This window comes from Cervus elaphus, chromosome X, assembly GCF_910594005.1.
Source record: "Cervus elaphus chromosome X, mCerEla1.1, whole genome shotgun sequence".
NCBI classification, from domain to species: domain Eukaryota; kingdom Metazoa; phylum Chordata; class Mammalia; order Artiodactyla; family Cervidae; genus Cervus; species Cervus elaphus.
This window is the reverse complement of record NC_057848.1, coordinates 103,022,528-103,043,943: the sequence shown is the minus strand read 5'-3', so window position 1 is coordinate 103,043,943 and position 21,416 is coordinate 103,022,528. Positions and strand designations below refer to the sequence as shown.

At 33.9% G+C, this 21,416-nt stretch overlaps 1 protein-coding gene across 1 annotated transcript in view; it reads right to left on the bottom strand.

Moving 5' to 3' along the window:
• Window positions 1-21,416, bottom strand: part of BRWD3 (bromodomain and WD repeat domain containing 3) — a 136,278-nt gene that overhangs the window by 84,736 nt on the left and 30,126 nt on the right. Inside the window, exons 7-8 of the mRNA XM_043895502.1 lie at window positions 1,682-1,842; window positions 143-364 (exon numbers count right to left, since the gene is read on the bottom strand). Of these exons, the coding sequence (XP_043751437.1) occupies window positions 143-364; window positions 1,682-1,842 (383 nt within the window). The remainder of the gene's footprint in view (window positions 1-142; window positions 365-1,681; window positions 1,843-21,416) is intronic.

Genomic DNA, 21,416 nt, shown 5'->3' with positions numbered 1-21,416 from the left:
TGTCTCTAAGATAGAGACAAAGCCCTTAAGAGATGAAAATTTTTCTGCTGCCATTCTTTATATCATACAAACAACGTAACAAAAAACAAGAAAATTCTCATTCTTATTATATATATTAGAGGTATCTTTGTATTTTTCTTACCTGGATGGAAGTGATAGAAGCTGAATGTCCCTGAAGGACTGCAACTGGTGCACAAGTTCGAAGACACCACACTCTTACAACTTTATCACAGCTGCCTGCGGCAATCAGAGTATTTTCATAGTTAACAGCCATGTCAGAAATTTCAGCAGAGTGCCCTCGAAGTGTAGCAAGAAGGCGTCCATCATCTGTTGCCCAGATTTTCACCAAACAGTCATCAGAACCCTACAGCAACACAAAAGGACAAAAGATTTACAATGAAACAGAAATTCACCCCCTCACAAAGGGGTCAAAAAAAAAAAAAGCAAAAACAAAGTGAGGATTTTATTAAGGTTGCTTCTAAGCATTTACTTTTTAGTCTCTTTTCTTCATATAATATGGATCTAATAGCAAATATAAAAGATGTCCAAATAATAGCACTGACAGTCTAAAATGATGGCATATATGAAGAACTCCTTAAAGCTACTATCAATTTTGATAATTCAAAACATTTTAAACTCACATTAAGTGTGGTGGCATTAAGTATATCTGCCATTATTTCTTTCCCTACACTTGACAGCCTTTTTTCTTAATTGCTTGAGTATTTGAATATTTTTTTCTCTACAAATACTTAAAACTTTAACCTAAAATCTACATGCATTTCTCAGTAAACATGAGGCTCTGTTAAAACCTCTGGTGAAACTATTATGAACTTCCTCGTGAGAATTTCAAAAGCGCTTTAAAAATAGTAAAAAGCAATTCTACTCTAATGTGGTAGATAAGCTATCTATTTATAAAAAAATTAAAATCATCATCCTCATCATCATCATCAACATCCATATACTCATTTTCAAGTCATGAAAACATCAATGGAAGAGTCTGTAATGAACTCCAAGTCGAACTTCTCAAAATACAAACCACTTCCTTTGTTTAAGCATAGGAATTTAAAAAGAAAATTATGCCATTACCTACGCTTTTACATTAACTTAGTACTAAAACAATGAGATTAAGCCTTAACTTAGAAACATTAGTGTGCTACAATTTTGTACAATAAAGCATACAATATGATCTAGTTAATAAAAATCCAATTTTGAAAATAGTACTGAATTCAAAGAGAGATATATACAATATTACAATATATAATCTTTGTTACTGTGTAGTTCAACTACTCAACTATAAGGATGATATAATCATTAATTAAGCAGAACTGGCACCAATTATGCTAAATGGAAAATGAAAAATGCATTTTAATGCTTGCTAAAATAGAATGAAATCAAATTAAGTAGATAAAACTTGATTCACATAAATTAACCACCTCTAGAATATAAGGCCTTCTGATGATTTAATTTTTTAAAAAATTAGATTTCCCAAGTGATAGAAGTCATTATAGTTCATCCATTTACTTACATAAAAAGAAAAAATTTTCAATTTCCGTTTATTTTTTTCTTGCATTCATGTGTCTAAAAAGGAAGAACTGCTTACAAAGCATAATTCAATGCCATGAAGCCTAGCTTCCATTGTTGTAAATCTCTAATATGCAAGTGTCATAAATTTTAAACTCACTGTAAAAATTCTTCTCCCACTTCTGTCAAATGCTACACAGTAGACAGATGACAAGTGACCCAGAATTCTCTTATGCATCTTAATGTGCTGGTAAGCAGCTGAAGGGAAAATATGGCTGAAACGACTACATCCGGTTAATTGCCTGGCTGAGGTGATATTCACTGAAAAACATAAAACAGAAGATTCACTTCTTAAAACCTAAAAGCGAAATCTACATTTAAAGTTAAATCATCAATATTATGATGAAACAAAAGAGGGTACACACACAACAGCAATTCTATGCTGTGAGAAGTCTAAATTCCATCACACATTTCACGATTTTACAAACTCAAGTTCATTACCACAAAGCCCTAAGAATACTTTTCTTTTAAATCCCAGAAGTCTGATTTTCTGTTTGCCTTCCTATGGTTTCTCAAGTACAATTCCATTTTGCCTTCCTTGGTTCACTATAGTTAAAGAAACTGTAACTTTAAACATATAAATAAATCTTACTATAACATGAAGGAAATTTAGAATAAAGACAGCATTTGGTCAAGTATAACACATCTTAAAAACTATATAGGAAATTTTATGAACTCCTGTCCTACCTTCTCACACCTGTCCATACCATAAACAGTCATCCCTAAAAATTTATTAAGAGTATTACAAGAGATTCATACAGTAAAAAGAGGAAGAAACCTATAATACCACATAGGTTTTCAGTGACAATGCTTTCTAGACTTATCTATAGGTTTTCCTCATTTCTGGTTTCAGAAATTAGACTCCCCCTCTAGTTATCAATGAATTTTAGAGGTTTCATCTCCTATAAGATCATCTTAGATCCTGTCTCCTTTTTTGTTTTGTGATCTAATTTTCTTAAAAAGCAGCCAGAATAAAGCATGCTGCTGCTAAGTCACTTCAGTCGTGTCCGACTCTGTGCGACCCCTTAGACAGCAGCCCACCAGGCTCCGCCATCCCTAGGATTCTCCAGGCAAGAATACTGGAGTGGGCTGCCATTTCCTCCTCCAATGCATGAAAGTGAAAAGTGAAAGTGAAGTCGCTCAGTCGTGTCCGAATCTTCGCAACCCCATGGACTGCAGACCACCAGGCTCCTCTGCCCATGGGATTTTCCAGGCAAGAGTGCTGGAGTGGGTTGCCATTGCCTTCTCTGAGAATAAAGCATAAATCTGCACAATTCTCCAAATACTATGTGGATTCTTCTCACGTCCCTAAAACAAAGATCTTGTTCCCTATGTAAGTATATACAAGCATCTACTCACTCTGTGAAATTCCTCCAGTATTCCACATCCCATAAACTGTATTTTAATCAAAACACAGAAACCTTCTGATCTTGAGGCAAGGCAAAATTTTACCATACTGCATAAATAACACAGTATAAATAATACCTTTATGTTGAAGCAAGGCAAAATTAAGGCAAGAACTGTGATTAATACAATTAGAACCATGACACAATTAAAAATTAAAAAAAAAAACCTTTCAACATCTCAATCTTTTGTCAGGCAGAGATCACCTTAACAGTCTCCTTAAATTGACAAAATGATAAAAAATGAATGATGAATAGCAAAATCCAACTTTGAATGCAAAACATAAGAACACATTAGAGATCTGAGTATTTATATCGAGATGCTAAGTAAATAATGGTAGAAAATCCATAACCATCAGTACTATGTAAGAAGATTCCTTTTGGGCAGTTGCTTCCCATCCCAAACTCTAGAAATATCCACATGTCTAAGTTGGGAAGAGCAGGCATTAAAGTCTGAAAATTATAGAAGTTATCTTCCTTCTCTAGTCAAACATTTCTTACTGTTCTGAGTTCCTTGAAATAATCAACCATTACTTCTGCTTTGCTTTTTCTACATTCATATTTTGTAAGTAAGTAGAGGAAAAGGTGTATTACTTTAAGGAAGGATTTCTCAACCTTGGAACTACTGGACTTAGGAACTTTAAGACTGGTGAATCTTTGTTGTAGGGGGGCTATCTGTCTATTGTACAGTGTTTAGCAGCATACCTGGCCTCTACCCAACAGATGCTATTAACACCCCATCACCAAAGACTTGTGACATGCAAAAACATCCCCAGACATTGCCAAACATCTCCTGGGGGAAAAATTGCCCCTGGTTAAAAATCAATTTGAAATTTAAGAACTAAAAGCAACATCATCAACATGAAGAATAAACCAGAAAATCAGATGGAGAAAGAATCAAAATTACAGAATATATGATAAACTATTCCATAAAAATTAATAATTAAAATTGGAAACTACCTCAGTGTGGAATTATGAACTACAAAGCAAAACATATGGACTTCTAAATATATGATGACTTAAGTTATATAAAAATACATATATATGTGTAGAAACACTAGAAAGAAAAAGAAAAATGAAATCAACCACTTTGTGATAAAAGTGTAGATTTTTTTTTAAGTTTCATTTAAACACTCTTCTATGGGCTTCCCTGGTGGCTCAGACAGTAAGAATACAACTGCATTGCAGGAAACCTCAGTTCAACCCCTAGGTTGGGAAGATTCCCTGGAGAAGGGAACAGCTACCCACTCCAGTATTCTTGCCTGGAGAATTCTATGGACAGAGGAGCCTGGCAGGCTATACAGTCCATGGGGTCGCAAAGAGTTGAACACAACTGAGCAACTTTCACTTTCACTAACACTCTTTTAACATACATTTTTATCTTAAACAGAAGTTTTCTATTAGGTTCTGTAGTCCACTAACAGCTATTCAAAAAATTCCAATATAAGCTATATTGCATATTTGACAGTATAATCATCAAATATTCCTTGTTTCCTAACTCAGCAATCTTTTTATATATGAACTTATATATATATATATATATATATATAATCACATGAAATGATAATGTTTGTACATTTTTCTCAGACATTTGGTAATGTCAACAGGCCTTAGGCTCTATATTCAATAAAGAGTTCTGTCAACACTCTTCTGCATGTATCCTCCATTTAGCCACTATTTTCAGCACTGATGCTTTTTGTTTTTCTCACATCTTTAAAGAGCATTTTATCAAGAACATTTTCTGAATTTTGTAGTGACTGATAAATAACTATAAAAACACAATTAAAAAGAGTTTACTTTTGACCAACCCTTGAGTATTTTACTAGAAAGAAGTGAATCTCATTCTTCCAGCATGAATATATATAGCTCCTTTGAGGGAGAAGGATGCTCAAAGTTCCTTTCCTCAAAAGTAATAATAAAATAAAGGGACACACATACACAATTATTACTGTGTTGTATTTAAATGTGTCTATCAAGATTACTATGAAAAACTATATGCCAATAATATGGACAACCTAGAAGAAATGGACAAATTCCTAGAAATGTACAATCTCCTAAGATTAAACCAGGAGGAAATAGAAAATATGAGTAGGCCATCAGTAACCAAACTAGTGGTTACCAATGAAGAGAGGAAAGGGGGTAAGGGCAACTTAGGGATAGAAGGTTAAGAGATACAAACTACAATGTATAGAAGCCACAAGGATATATATTGTACAACACAGGGAAATATCACCAGCATTTTACAATAACTATAAATGCAGTACAATCAATACAAATTTTGAATCAATTATATACCTGCAACTAATACTGTAAATCAATTACATGTCAACTAAAATAAAAATAAAAGTCAAAAATAAAAAGTATATACCAAATTTTTTAAAATCTTTAAAAATAAATGTCTATCAAATGCACTATTTGAACACATTGATTCTTTTGTTAAGGTTTTTAAAATAACATTTATTTCTTAAAAGTTAACATGTGCATAATAGGAAACCAAAAAAACATAAGAAGCAAAAAACAAAATCATTCATAATCACAAGCAGTTTACCATTTGATGTGTTCTTCTAGGTCTCATTTTTGTATTTTCACAACTAAGCATCCATTTTTATGTAATTAAGATCTTACAGTTAAGTATCATGCTGTTTCACACATCATAAATATTTATCATTCCAAAGTCCCAAAGCTATGAGTATTTTGATAGCCAAGAATACACCACACCAACTCAATCTGGAAGGAAAAAAATGTAATCCTGCCTTTGTTGGTGACAAAAATTTCAGAAAAGATAAAAATGGCAACAGGCCTTTAGATAAAGATATTGCAGTTATGATTAAAACACTACATTACTTCCTCTTCTATTATAAGCACAAGAGATGAGCAATTTAAACTTTCACTCTAACAAAGTAAAATGATGTATTAATGAGAAACAACTACAAATAAAAAATTCCCACAAACTCGATACCAATATATCCAATATTCATTATCACATTCTCAATATTTAGCCTTCTAATATCTACAGTATTTCAAAAGCAGGCAACAGTTTTAGTATATATAATTAATTACCTTGATTAAAGTATTTTAAAAACACTATAAGAGTAAATGTTATCTCAGCCTCTATTTACTAAGGAATTTAGGTCTCAAAGTTAAAAAGTGAGATTACAACATTCAAAACACTGGTAAGAACAGGGCAATCAAGCAACACAATTTTAGTCAGAACAAAACGTATGCTTCTTCATCCACTGTTGTAAAGGATTTGGCAACCTTTGAAAAACAGCACACATTAACTAGGATACCTTTCTATCTAGGGAGCTAAGATGGTCATAGTCAGGTTCGATCAACCAACCACAGAGTATCTTCTCTTGAGTAGTGATGTGAACATACCAACTTTGTCTTGAAATATATTAAGAATTTTTGAGAGAAACATTTTTGATGTCACAATAAAATGTTGACAAATTAGTCAAATATACATATGCATAAAGTGTATTTAAGTACAAAATGTTATATTCAAAATTCATTAAGTCTCCTAAATTTTTTCTTTAATTTTTTGTAGAGTAAGCTTCCAAATTGTTCTCTAAAAAAATGATATATGAACTAACTCAATAAGAGACCAAAATGCTTAAAGATTCAAGTAATAACAAGACTTGCTCTATGTATTTATAAACTTATTAAGTCACAAAAATTAATAACAGCTACAAATAAAGTTATTGCTATATTTCTTAAAACATATTTGTTCACAACCTACTATGAGCTAAGCACTGTGACAGATGCAGGAAATACAACTTATAAGTCAAACAAGATCCCTATCCTTGTGGAATTTACATTATTCTACTGGGCAAAAGCTTTAATCATTTACTCAACTATAGGAATGAATAAGATATTTTAATGAAATTATATACAGAAATATATATAGCTCTCAACATGTTTTTCTAATAAGTTCTGCAAGTGATGCTGATACTGTGCCCAATTAGGGAACTACCAATTCTACTCCAAATTCTCTCCCCACAAAATTATCCTTTCTATAACATATCTGTTTGAAGGCCTTTTAGACTCTTCCTGTACACTTCTAATAAAGAAGAGATTATTATTTCTCAAAAATTGCTCTAATCTTGGAGAGACTCAATCTTTAACTGAACTCAACTGCTTTCCCCATAACTTCCAGAGAATAATAGTTTAGCCCTTGAGAGCTACACATAAAAGACAAGTCAAATCTCTTTGCTATATGGTAATTAATGAAATATTTAAACATCACTATCATTTGCACCTTAACTTTGCCTCTCAACATGTGAGGTCCCCCTTTACATTACTCACAGCAATGATTTACAAACACCTTTCTTTCCTATCATTCCCCATAGAAAAAACTCTTTCACCATAAACACTACTGTGTTTGCTTTTTTTTCTGGGAAATACCTAGTTCATCAATATCTGAGCTTCTTCAAACAGTAAGAACTGAGCAAAATATCCCGGTGGTCTAATCAGCACAGAATACAGGGGATTATTTCCAGCTACACCTCTACAAACGCAATTTAAGATTGCAAAGACTATGTTAGATTTCTAAAACAGCTGCCTTATACTACCTATTAGCCAGGTTAGTTAGTTAGACATTTCTTTTTAGTATACATATTTAAGTTCCAGTGACAACCTCCTTAAAGTACACATCTGTACCATTTTTCTAGATTTCACATATATGCATAAATATATGATATTTGTTTTTTCTCTTTCTGACTTACTTTACTCTGTATGACAGACTCTAGGTCCATCCACATCTATAAAAGCCCCAAATTCGTTCCTTTTTATGGCTGAGTAATATTCCACTGTATTTATGTATATCTTCTTTATCCATTCATCTGTCATTGGACATTTTGGTGGTTTCCATATCCTGGCTATTGTAAATAGTGCTGCAATGAACATTGGAGTACACATGTCATTTTGAATTATGTTTTATTCAGGGTATATGCCCAAAAGTGGGATTGCTGGGTCATATATAGTTCTACTTTTAGTTTTTTAAGGAACCTTCATACTGTTCTCCACAATTTACGTTCCCACCAACAATGCAAGAGGGTTCCCTTTTCTCCATATCCTCTCCAGCATTTATTGTTTGTAGTTATTTTTGATGATGGTCATTCTGACCGGTGTGAGGTGATACCTCATTGTAGTTTTGATTTGCATTTCTCTAATTATTAGTGATGTTGAGCATCTTTTCATGTGACTCTTGGCCATCTGTATGTCTTCTTTCAAGAGAGGTCTATTTAGGTCTTCCGCAGAACCTATTTCCAGGGCAGGAATAGAGACACAGACATTGAGAATGGACATGGGGACACAGAGGCAGAAGGGGAAGGTGGGACAAACTGGGAGATTAAGATTGACATATATACACTATGGTGGGAACCTGCTGTAAAGTACAGGGAGCTCAGCTCAGTGCTCTTTGATGACTCAGATGGGTAGGATGGGGGAGGCAGGAGGGAGGTTCAAAAGGGACGGGATATATGTATACATACGGCTGGTTCACTGTGTTGTACAGCAGAAACACAACATGATAAAGCAATTATACTCCAATGAAAAATTAAAATTAAAAAAATAAAAGTACACAGTTATTAAATAAGCCTATCTCAAATTTTCCTGGGGTTAAAGCTAAATTCACCAATCAATAATTTCAAGATCTATTCTTTGTTGCCTTTTGTATACCTGTTCATTGGGTATTCCCATTTCTTTTGTCTACTCTGATCGCACAAAGAATACCTAAACTAGTTCAGTGTACCAGGACTTAATTCATCTGGGACTCTTAAAGTAGCCAGGTACTCACTCATATATCTTGAGATTTTTTTTCACCATGCTAGCTCTACCCTTTATAGTTTAGAAAACTTTCTCTTGGATAGAGAAGACTAAAGCAAAATATAATTATCCCTAACACTTAAAACTTTAGTAGTTAACTTATCCCTTCTATTCCTTTTTAATAAATCCATAAATTCCTTCCCCATATGCTAACTGAAACTTTAAAATGTTTTGGGAGTATTCTTACATGGATTAACCATATGAAATTGTTAATATTCAGTAATTTTCTACAAACATAAGTAGTAGTTTTAAATGCCTCAACATAATAACCAAATTGGAGTTGGGAGGAATGGGGGACATTCATTTTTAGTTTGATCTAGACATCCTGCTTTTTTACCTCTCTACTAGGAAAGCATCATTTATACTGCCCAGTCTGTAATATAATCCTGTATAAATTTATCACTCAATTTCTACCCACTGTAGTACAGGCAAATTTTGGTCCATGGATTTGTAAATACATTTAACTTGCACTACTATGCCTCACCTTCCCAATAGATATGTTTATTTAGGACCAAATATAGCCACTCATCACATTTTGAGCACTAATACTATTTCAAGTTTTGAATCTCTTTGTGTTAAAATTTCTACTCACTCTGTTGCATTATATCCAATATTTTAAAATATCCTGCCTAACTTAAACATTTTCTATTGTGAATTACTGGTCACTTTCCACTTTATAGGTCTTTTCCTCATGTTATACCTGGTATACTTAATCATATCATTCATTAGGTAATTTTCTTACAGATAACTTTACTAATATCACTAAAAAACAGTAACTTAAACTTATTTTGGCTTAATATACTGTGCTTTCTCAACATCAGTTAGAAGTGGTAATGAAGAGTAAAAGGGAGAGAATACAAGGACACAGTAATCCCCTAAAAAGCCTCAAATTTTATGAAGAACTTATTAAAGAATTAATTAAAACTGAATAAAATTCACATAAAGGCTCTCCTGAAATCTGTCATTTTATTCTACTAACATTTTAGATGTTATTTAGTTACATTGAGAAATGAATAATAATGGCCTTTGAAAAAAGAAACAAAATATCATAATGCAAAGCATATAACATTCTACTGTATGTTGGATATTAATGCACCATTTCATGTAATCAAGTTCTATTTGTTTCAAAATTACAATACAGAACACTGTACTCCAAATTAATAAAGTTAGAATCACACTGACTTTTTTCATCTAGTCTTCAATAATAGCTTGAACTTCCTCATGCTGTGACATCCTCAATTTTTTATAAGGATGTGCTTCTTATGTTACTCTTTTCTTCACTGTCCTCTCCATTAAGCGATCCATCCATCATTTCATATGAAAAAAAATTAAAAAGTATCAATAACTGGTAAAATTCTACTGTTAGAAAAAAGTGTGCATATTTTAGAATATTTGTTGCATGAAGCACAACACGTACTATTTATTATCTTGACTTCAAAGGTCAGTACTAGACCTTCAAATATTAAATGGTAAAAAAGACCTAAAAAACATTAGAAGAATAAATAACAAGGACAGCAAATCCAAATCAAGGACTTATTACAGGGTGGTTGTATCAAGAAAACTTTAATTAGTACATCAGCTTATTTCTACAATTGTTCAAGACAACACAGTCTGTTTTCCTAAATCCAGTCAATCATATCAAAGCACCTAGGACAGTAAGCAGGAAGAAAGAGAATCATCACAATTTCAATCATCACAATTGAAAATGCACAAATTCTGTGGGGGGGGTGGAAATAAAAACCTCAAAATATATTTCCCTCTATTATCTCCATACATGAAAAATAGAATATTATTAGACCAAAAAAAAAAAAAAAGATTAGGAAACCTCTGCTAAAACATGTTGAAACAATCATATAACAGATATTGGACAAAGACTACAAAGTAGCAAATAATTTTAAAATTCGGGAAATTAGTAATAAAGTATAAAATATTTATCTTATACTAAATTTAAGGTTTCATATTTTACATACTTAATAAAAAATGTTGTATTAAAATGAACATTTTTAAAAAATAAATGAGTATTTCTTTTAAATCTCATAGTAAACATCATTTCTTGCAAGGATACAGCTATCAATAGCAGAATTCAAATTTAAAATGCACTCTGATGCTGAAGCTGAAACTCCAGTACTTTGGCCACCTCATGCGAAGAGCTGACTCATTGGAAAAGACCCTGATGCTGGGAGGCATTGGGCAGGAGAAGAGGACTACAGAGGATGAGATGGCTGGATGGCATCACCGACTCGATGGGCATGAGTTTGAGTAAACTCCGGGAGTTGGTGATGGACAAGGAGGCCTGGCGTGCTGCGATTCATGGGGTCGCAAAGAGTCGGACACGACTGAGCGACTGAACTGAACTGAACTGAGGGGATTGATGTCAGCGTTGTAGCAGTTGAGTTTTTTCTTATTTTTCGCTCCCCTTTGATGAAAAACTAATTGGACAATAATAGCTGAAAACACTGCAATCATGGGGAAAGGACATGCAAGTACATGAAGCTAAAAGAAAACCCTATTACCACAATTCAAAAAGACCTTCTGTAAGACACATTATAATGAAAATTTCAGAAATCAATGATAAAGAAAGAATATTAAAGGCAGTAAAAGGGAAAAAGATAATCTACAAAGGAAATCCTATTAGGCTATCAGCAGATTTCTCAGCAGAAACTCTATAGGTCAGGGGAGTGTGGAATGACATATTCAAATTATTGAAAAATAAAAATTGCCAGCCAAGAATACTTTACCCAGCAAAGTTATCCTTCAAAAGTGAAGGAGAAATAAAGGATTTCTAAGGCAAACAAAAGCTGAGGGGGTTCAACACCAGTATACTTGCTTTGAAAATATATGCTAAAAGGAGTTCTTCAAGCTGAGGGAAAAAAAAAAAAAACACTAAAAAGCAAGATGATAACATATGAAACACTCTGGTAAAGGTTAAAAATGGACAGAGTTAGAAAACTATAATTCCATATTAGAATGGTATGTTAACCATTTAACTTTAGTATACTGCTTAAAGGAAAAGACTATTAAAAAGGACGCTTGTTCCTTAGAAGATCATATGACAGGACACAAAACAAGTCCTAGCAAATTTAAGAAGACTGAAATCATTTTGACTATTTTTTCTGACCATAATGGTATGAAACTACAAATCAACAAAAAGAGGAAAGATGGAAAGTCTACAAACATGTGAAAACTAAACAACACACTTCTGAACAACCAATCGTAAAAGGAAAAAAAAAAACAAAAGGAAATAAAAAACTATATGTAAATAAATGAAAATGGAAACTTATCAAACCCTATGAGATGCTGCAGAATGTATCAAAAAATTAGAACAATCGGGAATAGACAACATCACTTCAAGAAACTAGAAAGAACAAAGTAAAACCTAACAGTAGAAGGACGGAAATAAGAGATCAGAGGAAAAATAAGTGAAACAGACAAGAAAGATAGTAGAAAGGTACAACAAAACTAAGAGCTGGTTTTTCAAAAAGATAAACAAAATTGATAACTGTAGCTAGACTAAGGAAAAAAAGAGAAGACTCAAATAATACTAGAAATGAAAGAGACATTACAAATGATACTGCAGAAATATTTGGTTGGCCAAAAGATTCCTTTGATTTTGGATTAAAGACACATTTTTTCATTTTCACCAAGAACTTTATTGCACAGTGTATCACTGTTTTGTTCCACTACCTTCTGCCATTTTTCAGGCAACTTCATAATTCCATCTTCACAAAACTTTGTATTTTTAAGCAAAGAACTATTCCAGGTGCCTTTTAACAGTCTTCCAAGGAATTGAAATTTTTTCCATTAAGAGAATTTTGTCAAGATTGAAATAAATGGAAATCCAAAGGTTCAATGTCTGATCAATATGGCAGATCAATCAGAACTTCTCAGCCAAGCCGTAACAGTTTTTGCCTGGTCATCAAAGAAACATGTGGTCTTGCATTAGCCTGGTGAAAGATTATGCATCTTCTGCTGACTAATTCCAGATGCTTTTCATCAAGGGCTGCTTCCCATGGTCTTAATGGGAGCAGTACTTGTTGGAGTTAATATTTGGTTTTCCAGAAGGTGCTCATGATAGAAGACTCCCTTCCAATCCCACTATATGCACAACATCACTTTCTTTGGATAAAACCAGCCTTTGGTCTGGTTGGTGGTAGTTTATTTCATTTGCCCCACACTCTCTTCCATTCTACATTATTATACACTATCCACTTTTCATCATCTGTCACAATTTGTTTTAAGAAACAGAACATTTCTGTTATGTTTCAGAAGAGAATAACATGTGGAAATATGGTCAAGAAAGTTTTTTCACTGAATTTATGTGGAACCCAAACATCAAAGTGATTAATTTACCAACTTGGTGTAAATGATTTCCAACACTTGATTTGGATATTCTGAGTATGTCAACAATCTCCTATGTGGTATAACATTGATTATTCTCAATTAACGTCTCAATTTGATCATTATCACTTTTGACTTGTCTCTGCAACCATGGAACATCAGACAGTGAGAAAAAAATCCAGGACAAAACTTCACAAATCACTTTTGACATATTTGATTGGTCACAGCACCGTCTCAATATACTGCACAAATCTTTTTTTGTGTGTTTAAGTTGCATTTTTACCTTTCTTGAAATAATAAAGCATCATGTGCCAAAAATGTTGCTTTTTTTCCTTCATCTTCAATATTAAAATGGCTACACAAAAATTCACCGACTTTTGTTAAGTTTTTTTTTTTAAATGCACACTGATATGACAGTGTCATTATACACAATACAATCTAACAAAATTGTTTCAAATCAAGTTAAAGACAACTAAAAACCATCTTATGGGGAAAAACATGATAGAACTTTTTGGCCAACCCAACACAGAGGTTCATAAGAGACTACAATGAACATGCCAATATTTAGATAACCTAGAAGAAACGAATAAATTTCTAGAAACACATAACCTACCAATATTGAAGCAGGAATAAACAGAAAATCTGAACATATCAATAACGAGTAAACAGAATGAATCAGTAATCAAATAGCTCTCAAAACAGAAAACCCTAGAACAGGTGGTTTCACAGGCCAATTCCACCAAAACTTTCAAGAAGAATTAATGCCATTCCTTCTCAAACTCTTTCAAATTGTAGAGAAGTGAACACTTCCAAATTCATTCTTCAAGGCCAGTATTACTCTAAAGACTGGTTCCAAATAGGAAACGTCAAGCCTGTATATTGTCACCCTGCTTATTTAACTTACATGCAGAGTACATCATGAGAAACGCTGGGCTGGAAGAAGCACAAGCTGGAATCAAGATTGCCGGGAGAAATATCAATAACCTCAGATATGCAGATGACACCACCTTTATGGCAGAAAGTGAAGAGGAACTAAAAAGCCTCTTGATGAAAGTGATAGAGGTGAGTGAAAAAGTTGGCTTAAAGCTCAACATTCAGAAAACTAAGATCATGGCATCTGATCCCATCATTTCATGGGAAATAGATGGAGAAACAGTGGAAACAGTGTCAGACTTAATTTTTTTGACTCCAAAATCACTGCAGATGGTGACTGCAGCCATGAAACTAAAAGACGCTTACTCCTTGGAAGGAAAGTTATGACCAATCTAGATAGCATATTAAAAAGCAGAGACATTACCTTGCCAACAAAGGTCCGTCTAGTCAAGGCTATGGTTTTTCCAGTAGTCATGTATGGATGTGAGAGTTGGACTGTGAAGAAAGTTGAGCGCCGAAAAATTGATGCTTTTGAACTGTGGTGTTGGAGAAGACTCTTGAGAGTCCCTTGGACTGCAAGGAGATCCAACCAGTCCATCCTAAAGGAGATCAGTCCTGGGTGTTCATTGGAAGGACTGATGCTGAAGCTGAAACTCCAATACTTTGGCCACCTAATGTGAAGAGTTGACTCATTGGAAAAGACCCTGATGCTGGGAGGGATTGGGGGCAGGAGGAGAAGGGGACGGCAGAGGATGAGATGGCTGGATAGCATCACCAACTCGATGGACATGAGTTTGAGTAAACTCCGGGAGTTGGTGATGGACAGGGAAGCCTGGCATGCTGCGATTCATTGGGTTGCAAAGAGTCAGAGATGACTGAGCGACTGAACTGAACTGAAAGTCAGATAATAACATTATAGGAAAACTGCATATCAATATCTTAATGACCACAGATGCAAAAAATTATCAACAAAATATCAGCAAACTGAATTCAAGAAAACATTAAAAGAATCATAGACAATGATCAAGTGGAATTTATTCCTAGGATACAAGGATGGTTCAACATATGCAAATCAGTAAATATAATGTATAACAATAATATATTAAAATATAAAAATCACATAATCATCACAAAAGATGAAGAAAAAGCATTTGAAAAATCCAACATCCTTTCATGGTAAAAATTTTCAATACATTGGATATAGAAACAGCATACCAACATAATAAAGGCCATATGCAACAAATCCATAGTTAACATCATATTCAATGGAAAATATCAAAAAAGTTTCCCTCTAAGACTAGGAGGAAGACAAGGATGCCTACTCTCACTACTTTTATCCAGTTTAGTATTGAAGTCCTAGACAGAGTAATTACCTAAGACAAAGAAATAAAAGACATCCAAATGGGAAAGGAAGAAGTATAATAGTTGTTATTAGCGGATAATATGATTTTTCTTTTTTTTTTTGAGATGATATGATTTTATACATGTTAGAATGAATCAACACTTTCAGTAAAGTTGCAGGATACAAAATCAACATAAAAATAAAAGTTTCACTTCTAAACACAAAAATTAATGAAACATCTGTAAACAAACTTATTCCATTCACAACAGCATCAAAAACAACAAAATATCTAGGAATAAATTTAACCAATAATGTAAAAGATCTATGCAAAAAAAACAAAAAATACTGTAAGACTTTGTTGAAAAAAACTGAAGAACAAACAAATGGAAAGAAATCCCATGCTCATGGATGGAAAGATTGTTAAAGTGTCCATGCCACCAAAAGCTACCTATAGATTCAATGCAACCACTATCAAAATTCTAATGGCACAGTTCAAAGATACAGAAAAGGCAATCCTAAAATTTGTATGGGAAACACAAAAACACAAGAATAACCAAAGCAAGCCTGAGAAAGAACAAAGCCAGATGTACCACACTTTCTGATTTCAAACTATACTACTAAGCTATAGTAATTAAAACAGTATAGCACTGGTATAAACACACACCCACATACAAATGGAACATATTGAGAATCCAGAAATAAGCCTCCATGTGATAGCTTATGGTGAATTTATGACCTCCAAAGAAGATTTAGCTTTGGGATCAGGGACAAGGCTTGATTAAGCAGAGCTTTTGTGTGGCAGAAGTTTTACTACAGTGAAAAGGGACAGAGAAAGCTTCTGACATAGACATCAGAAGGGGGATGGAGAGTGCCCCACTTGCTAGTCTTATCAAGGCCTTATAGACTTTTACCAGACCCACTCCCACAACATACATCTTAAGTGAACAAGATTAGAACTAACAATAGAAAGGTCTTACCAGACCCAGTCCCACAACATTTCTTAAGAAAATAAGATTAGTCAGAAGGTTCTTGTTAAGAAGGAGAAACATGTCCTTGAGCAAGATGCACTGTTGTTATATAATCATTAGTACAGAGCTTAAGGAAAATCATACCCTTGAGAAAAATGCATTGTTTTCTTGTATAATCATTAGCTCTGGGCTTAAAGAAAGCTGGTCTTAAAGATTGTTGCCATAACAACTCAAGAGTTTAAGGGAAAAAAAAGTCTTATGTGACTAAGACAAAGCAATGTAGAAAAAGAAAAGTTTGTCCTTTTATCCTCCTTGAGAGTCCCAGACTCCCTCCCCCTCCCCCTCTTCGGAGACCCAGGACTTCTTACCAACCTACCTAAGAATTAATTCTCTTTCATGTACAGTTAACTAATGTTCAAAAACAAAGTCAATGGAACCAAGGACACTCAATGGGGAAAGGATAGTTTCTTCAAAAATGGTGCTGAGAAAACTGGATAAACACAGGCCAACATCAACAACAAAAAATGAAACCAGATCCCTATCTTGCATTACTCACAAAAATTAACTCAAAATGTATCAAAAATCTGATACCATAAAACTTCTAAAAAGAAAATATAGGGAAGGTCCTTGATATTGGTTGTGGCAATGATTATTCAGATGTGACACCAAAAGTATAAACAACAAAAACAAAAATTAACAGCTGGGACCGCAAACTTAAAAGCTCCTGCTCAGCAAAGTAATTGCAATATAAAGACAAACTACAGAATGGAAAACATTTTTTGCAAACCATATATCTGATAGGGGTTAATATCCAATATATATAAAGAACTCAAACTCAACAACAAAAAAATATTATTAAAAAGTGGGCAGAGGAAAAAAATAGGCAGAGGAACTAAAACCAAAAAAGACATCCAAATGTGCACCAGGTAAATGAAAAGAGGTTCAACATCACTAATCACCAGGGAAATGCAAAGCAAAACCACAATGAGATATCACCTCACATCTGTTAGAAAGGCTATCATCAAGAAGACAAGAGATAATATGAATTGGCAATGATGAGGAGAAAAGGGAACCCTTGTCCACTGTTGGTGAGAATGTAAATTGGTTCAGTCACTATGGAAAATAATACAGAGGTTTCTCAATAAATCAAAAATAGAACTACCAGGGAATTCCCTAGCAGTCCAGGGATTAGGACTCTGCGCTTCCACTGCAGGGGCACGAGTTCAACTCCTGGTTGGGGAACTAAGATTCTGCATGCTGCATGGTGCAGTCAAAAAAAAGAACTACAATATGATCCAGCAATTCCACTTCTCATTATATACTCAAAGGAAATGAAAACAGGACACTGAAGAGAGTCACTCCCATGTTTGCTGCTGCTGCTAAGTCACTTCAGTCGTATCCGACTCTGCGTGATCCCATAGACGGCAGCCCACCAGGCTCCCCCGTCCCTGAGATTCTCCAGGCAAAAACACTGGAGTGGGTTGCCATTTCCTTCTCCAATGTGTGAAAGTGAAAAGTGAAAGTGAAGTCGCTCAGTTGTGTCCAACTCTTAGCGACCCCACGGACCGCAGCCTACCAGGCTCCTCCATCCATGGGATTTTCCAGGCAAGAGTACTGGAGTGGGGTGCCATTGCCTTCTCCGACTCCCATGTACTGTGGTATTATTCACAATAGCCATTATATGGAAACAATCTATGTACCTACCTATCAACAGACAAATGGATAAAGAAGTTATGGTATATAAATATATACACAATGGAATATTATTCAGCCGTGATAGAGAAGGACATCTTGCCATTTGTGACAACACGTATAGACCTTGAAGACTTTAATAAAAGTGTTATAACTCAGAGAAAGATAAGTACTATACAATATCACTTATAAGCAGAATCTAATAAAAGCCAAATTCATAAAGACAGTAAAATGGTGGTTATCAGGGGCTGGGGACTAGGGGGATAGGACAGATATTTAAGGGTATAAACTTCTAGTAAGTAGTAAATAAGTCCTAGGGGCGTAATGCACAGTACAGTGAATACGGACAACAGAATTGATTTATAATCATCAAACTTGCTAAAAGACTAGAACTTAATTATTTCAATTGCTAAAATAAAATGATAATTATATAATGTGATAGAGGTGTTAACTATCATTACAATGGACATCATATTACAATATGTAAATGTATCAAATCAATATGTTGCAATCCTTAAATTTACACTATATGTGTAACAAATTACCTCAATTTTTAAAATGTGCATTAAAAATGTCCATTTTTTAAAAAAGCATAGGCTCAAATAAGCATTTGATTCAACCACAAGAAGAAACATTTGTCCACAGGTACAATTAGAAATTTAATACTTGTAATCATTTTCTGTCTTATGAAATTTTTCATTGAGTTTACATTTAAAAAGTAACTGACCTTTATGCTCTTTAATTCTCGATATAGGAAATGCAGGAGATAGAGAAAACAGCTGCCTTTTGCAATGAGAAAATGCAAACCTGCCATCTATGACAACATGGATGAATCTGGTGGACATTATGCTAAATGAAATAAGTCAGAAAAAGATAAATATTACATGAGTTCACTCATATGTAGAATCTTTTTTTTTTAAATATTGAATTTATACTAACAATAAAGTAGAATGGTAGCTGCCAGAGGCTTGGGGGAGACAGAAAAGGAGATACTATTCAAGGAGTACATTCAGTTTTAAGATGAAAAAAATTCTGGAGATCTAATATATAGCTAATATATGACTTAGAGACAATAATTAGCAATAATAATCTAGTGTATACTTGAAATTTGGTAAGAAAGTGGATCTTAAGTGTTCTCATTACACACACAAATGTGGTAATCATTTCACATCACAGACATATATCAAAACACCACGTTGTACAACTTATATGTATACAATATGTATCTGTCAAAAATAAAAAGGAAAAATGCAAACCAACACTAGGGAAGATTTTGAGAGGTTAATCACCATTTCTGAGGCCCTAGAAAATAATCTACAAGCAACCATGCTCTACCTTTCTCTCTCTGAACTAGTGTACATTACAGAATTTTGCCAGAGCTTGAAAGGGTTTTATAAAGATTAATTTCTAGTAAAACCACTCATTTACATATAAATAAACTGTGATTCAGGTTGGTGAAGCAAGTTTTCCAAAGTCATACAGGTGATAATAAACAGAGAAGGAGGGTGCTTGAACTTGGGTCCAATGTTCTTTCTTCTTATATGATAGCTGCCTCTTCAGTTAGTGCTTTATGTTTAAACATATCAGCAATACTTATCTCCCACCAAATAAAAGATATTGATGATCAAAGCAGTGAACTCATCTCCTTGTTTTTATGGGTACCAAGTCACTATTCAATACAAAATGGTAAACAATGAGGACATGTGTCTGACGGGCAAGGAGAGCAGGGGTAAGGATATATACATCAGTAATCCTATGGGAAAAATAAAAGAGCCAGGCATGTAGCTCAACAGGTTTTGGCAGAATGGGTTCTGCTAATTCCCCCTATTTTGGCAGAATGATGGAGTAAAAGGTAACACAGTATTGAGAAAAGAACAAGTGGCCTATCTTCTTCCTTAGCTATAAAATCTATAAGCATAATACGACCTATCTTGAAAATTAAGTGAATTTTGTAGCACATCTACATTATATGTTTAACTTATTTAACCCCATGATTACTATTCATATCCCCTTTTTAAGACATGGAAGCTGAGGCAAAAAGGGGTTAAACAACTTCTCCCAGGTCCCAAGCTAGTAAGCAATACAGACAAGATTCAATCTGACCTCAGAGGCTGATCTCTTAACCAATATTCTATAATAGCTCTTTTGAAGAGAAAAAACTTTTTAAAATTAGCATTTGCCCCAAGAGGTAAACTATGCTACAATGACTATAATAGGTTTCACCACAAACCTTAACTTCTAGCCCAAACCAACTCAGAACATAATTAGATCTGCCAAATCATCCAATCCCAAAACTATAGTATAAGAAAGCAAGATAGAATATGTTTAAAAAAGAGATTGAAAACTCCTAGAAATAGGTGGACTCAGCAAGGTCATAGGAAAAAAGATACACACACACAAATCAAATGCATTTCTACACACTAATAATGAATATGCAGAAACCAAAATTAAAAACACAATACCATTTTTGATCACTCAAAAATACTTAGATATATACTTAACATGTACAATATATGTATACTGTAATTATAAAATTCTGATGGAAAAAATCAAAGGAGACCTCAACAGAGACATACCATGTTCATGGATTGGAAGTCTCCACAAACTAAACGTCAATTCTCCCAAAATGATCTTACTGCAATTAAGTAAGCTCTTACTGCAATTCCTTGCCAAAGGCTTCTTGCAATTCCTTGCCAAAGGCTTTAACAGACATTAATATCCTTGTCCTAAAATTTATATGGAATGGCACCGGCTGGCCCTAGAAGGTCCTAGCATGCTGAAAACACTCTCAAGAAATAATAAAGTGGGAGGGATTACTCTTTCCAATGTTAAGGCTTACTATGTAACTATAGTAATCAAAACAATGCAGTACTGGTAAAGAGTTAAATACATAGATCAATGGAACAGAATAGAGGACCAAGAAGTAGATTCACACAAATATTCAGTTCTAATGAGATGGATGAAACTGGAGCCCCATTATACAGAGTGAAGTAAGCCAGAAAGATAAAGACCATTACAATATCTTAACTGATATTTTAAAAAAGTACTAATCAAAATGCAATGGAAGAGGATATAATTTTAAATAAATGGTGCTGGAGCAACTAGACATCTGTTGATTAAAAAAAAATTAACTTTCACCTCAACTTCAAACCTAAACTTCTCCAAGTTTACCAACCCATCACCTTTGCTTATGCTATTCCCTTAGTCTTATGCCAAACTTCAGCCATTACAGCTTGTCAAGATCCTTATCCTTGGAGGCACAACCTAAAATCATTCTTTTTCATGAAATATTTTTCAATCACTTCAACCAAAAGTAAACTCTCCAGCTTCACTTATCGTAGTCCTAATATTAGTTATTTGCGTACATCTCTGATCTAAGATTAATTACTAACA